The sequence below is a fragment of the Dermacentor andersoni genome, chromosome 3, assembly GCF_023375885.2.
Source record: "Dermacentor andersoni chromosome 3, qqDerAnde1_hic_scaffold, whole genome shotgun sequence".
Lineage (NCBI taxonomy): Eukaryota > Metazoa > Arthropoda > Arachnida > Ixodida > Ixodidae > Dermacentor > Dermacentor andersoni.
This window is the reverse complement of record NC_092816.1, coordinates 127,680,678-127,683,865: the sequence shown is the minus strand read 5'-3', so window position 1 is coordinate 127,683,865 and position 3,188 is coordinate 127,680,678. Positions and strand designations below refer to the sequence as shown.

General features: G+C 43.5%; 1 protein-coding gene across 1 annotated transcript; it reads right to left on the bottom strand.

Moving 5' to 3' along the window:
* Positions 1-1,232: 1,232 nt before the first annotated feature.
* Positions 1,233-2,084, bottom strand: LOC126538444 (uncharacterized). Its single transcript, XM_050185289.2, has one exon. It carries the CDS (start codon positions 2,082-2,084, stop codon positions 1,233-1,235), a length of 852 nt encoding a protein of 283 aa, XP_050041246.2.
* Positions 2,085-3,188: the final 1,104 nt, after the last annotated feature.

Here is a 3,188-nt window from a genome sequence, read left to right as displayed (position 1 = left end):
CTCTACATCGTCGACCGTTTCACCACCTTCATTGGTAAGTGTTACACCGTGCCTTTCTTGAGGGTTTATCACCTGCCAGAATTTTTTCGTGTTATTGACCAAAAGTTTCCGAAGGTCATCACCAAAGAATGCATCTTTCGCCTTGCGAATCGCTGATAGGTATGCGCGTTCAGCAGTGTAGTATTTTTCCCATGCACACGTGTTCATCCTGCACTTTGCGGCACATTACATGCGTTTCTTTTTGTTTTCTAGTCTTTTTAACGAATTGTTAAACCATGGTTTTTGTTCATGTGTTCGAAAGGTGATTTTGGGTATAAACTGGTTCGCTAAGTTGTTTATTTTTTGTTTGAATATCAGCCAAGTTTCATGAATGCTGCAGTTATGACACGTATCTTGGAAGGAAGGTAGAAAATTCTGTAAATGTTCACATATTGCATGAAATTTCCTTTGTCGTATAAGTGTATAGTTTTCTCCCGCTTCTCCCGCAGAGCTGGAGCAAAGCAAAACGAAGCATGGATCACCTTGTGGTCACTAATTTCTCTAAGATAGGTGAGGGACGACAAACTGTCTGGGCGGTTGACCAGTAGTAAATGTAGTATGTTTGCAGTGTCTTGGGTGACGCGCGTTGGCTCTAATATGAGTTGTGTCAGATTGAAGTTGAGGCAAACATCGAGAAAATCTCTCGATTCGGTTTGGCTTACCAGAGAGGGTACTGTGTTGTGCCAATCAATGTCTGGTAAGTTAAAGTCTCCAAAAAGAAGAAGGTCGGCATTAGGATAGCGAGAGCAAACCACATTTAGTGCATTGTTTAGATTACGAGCGAAGGCGGCGCTATTGCGAGGGGGCCTGTAACATCCACCTAAAATTATGGACTGTGGGGCGGCGTGGCATAGAATAAACAGTATTTCTAATTCTGATGTGATGTTAATTGCAGAGCACGATAACTGTTGACTAACGGCAATAAGCACACCCCCTCCTCTAGTCCCGGCACGATCTTTTCGAAAGACGATGAAGTTTGGCAAATCAGCCAACACTTCCGAGTCAAAGATTTCGTTACAAAGCCACGTTTCCGTCAGTACGAGAACGTTGCTGTTGGACGACAGCACGAGGTTAGACACGTGTTCTCGTTTTGGAATGAAGCTTCGTATGTTAGTATAAATTATTGAAAGGGAAACATGCGCTATAGATTTCGTTCGAGGGGGATGGCTTGTTTTTTGATGATGCGATGACTGCTATATTTCTTTCACTGTTTGCGATGTGTCATCGTATACGTAGCGCTTCGAACCAATGAAAAGAGTTTTAAAGCGCAAAGAAAATGGCACAGATTTGGCTTTCGCAAACGAAACAAGTTTCCTGCGGGCGTCCCTAACTGCCGGGGAAAAATCCTCACCCATGCTGAGATCAGTGCCCTTAAGTTTGCGCCCATTTGAGAGCACCATTTCTTTTTTCTTATAATGATTAAACCTAACAATTAGTGGGCGCGGGTGATTAGCAGAATGGCGACCAACACGATGCGCTCGCTCTATGTCTTGAGGTTCAAGTGGCACGTTCAGGTGTTCTGAGCATAGACGTAAAATTATTTCTTCAGACGCGGCCGACGTTTCTGATGCTGCTGTATCAGGAAGGCCGTAAAACACAAGATTGTTTCGCCTTGAGCGATTCTCTGCATCGTCAACGCGGGCATTCAGAGTGTGAACAAGCTTTGCTGTTTGCTCGGTATCCGTCCTTATGGTCTGTATCTCGATTTGCATTGGTAGTAGTTTCTGATAATGGCCCTCTAGATCCGCTAACCTCTTGCTTAAGTCAACGAGTGCAGCACTTGTAGCCGTACATTGGCCTTTAAGGCCCTGCATGTCTGCTATTATTGTGGTTTGGCCAGCGGACAGTTTTTTCAGTTCGGCAAGCACAGCAACAGTACTTGGACCAGGGTTCATTTCAATATCCCCTGACTGTAACAAAATAGATCTAATTACACTGAGACACTCACAAACAATATCAAAGCAGCACTGCGGGCTCGGAAGCTGCACCAAAAAATAATTGCTAGTTCTCTTAGTATACAAGTAGTCTGGTTCACAAACCTGCATGATGAATAGAAGTGGGTTACTGGTGCGTGTTGTGGCACAGCCACCGAGCCCACAGAGCGCGGATGATGGAAGTGGTTCCTTTATAGCTTGCTCTGCTGTCGTTGTCGATGACAGCACGGCTCTCGGCAATTGCTCAAGCATCCAGTTTTGAGGTGGTGGCGCATTTGGAGAGGCGGAATGACGGTCGACACGTATGCGCCAAGTAGTCACATCAATCCCTGTGCGCAGATCTGGCGGTTCCCTCACGAGGCTCGCTGACATCACCATCGAGGGCAGCAGCACGCGCGCGACAGCGCAAAGGAAAACCTGCATGATACAATACAAAAGGAACATAGATACAATATAAGACTATGAGACCGACGACGCTGTTCCTTCATCAGTGCGCTTTCGCCATCAGTATCATTTTTGTTTACTAGTTACCATGTTAATTACTGAAAGACAAATTAATCATTTGTTCTTAATTTTTGAGTTACAGAGCAAGCTTTAGCTCGGTGCCTCTATCGTAGTACGTGGGAACGAAGAAATCTTCTTTCTTGGCAACCTGAGCACCCAGTTCGATGAGGTTGGTGACATCTAAGAGATCATTTTAATATCTTGCGTCTTTAGGCAGGATACTTTTTTATTTAGGCCCTCGACATTTTTATAAAACATTGTAGGTTATTGAAAAAATTCAAAAAAGTAAACTATGAAGTTTACAACTCCAACTCAACAAGGAAAAATGGCGTTACCATTCTGTAAACTGCACCACATTTTACGTATAAAGCGGACAAATTTATTGCTATTCAGACCCAAATGAAATATACTACTAGTTTGTGAGTGTCCCCTCACAGAACCATTGTAAACACTGTAACAATTTCCCGCAAGCTGTGAATTCATATACCAAATTTGTCGGCATTAAGCTTTTTAGTGGACGCAAATTCCAGAACACCGCTGCTTGTTCTTTTTTTTTTTTTTTTTTTGAGGTTCAGAGGTACAAGTTCGTAAACTTCGGCCTACCAATTTTGTTTAGGAGAACTCCTATTCTGCACCTTTCGTAAAACATTCCTGACCACAGAGAGAGAGAGAGAGAGATACTCAAACGAAAGACAGGTAGGTTAACCAGAG

Coding starts and splice junctions, on each gene's coding strand:
- LOC126538444 (XM_050185289.2), bottom strand. CDS start 2,084: ATGCAGGTTTGTGAACCAGACTACTTGTATACTAAGAGAACTAGCAAT.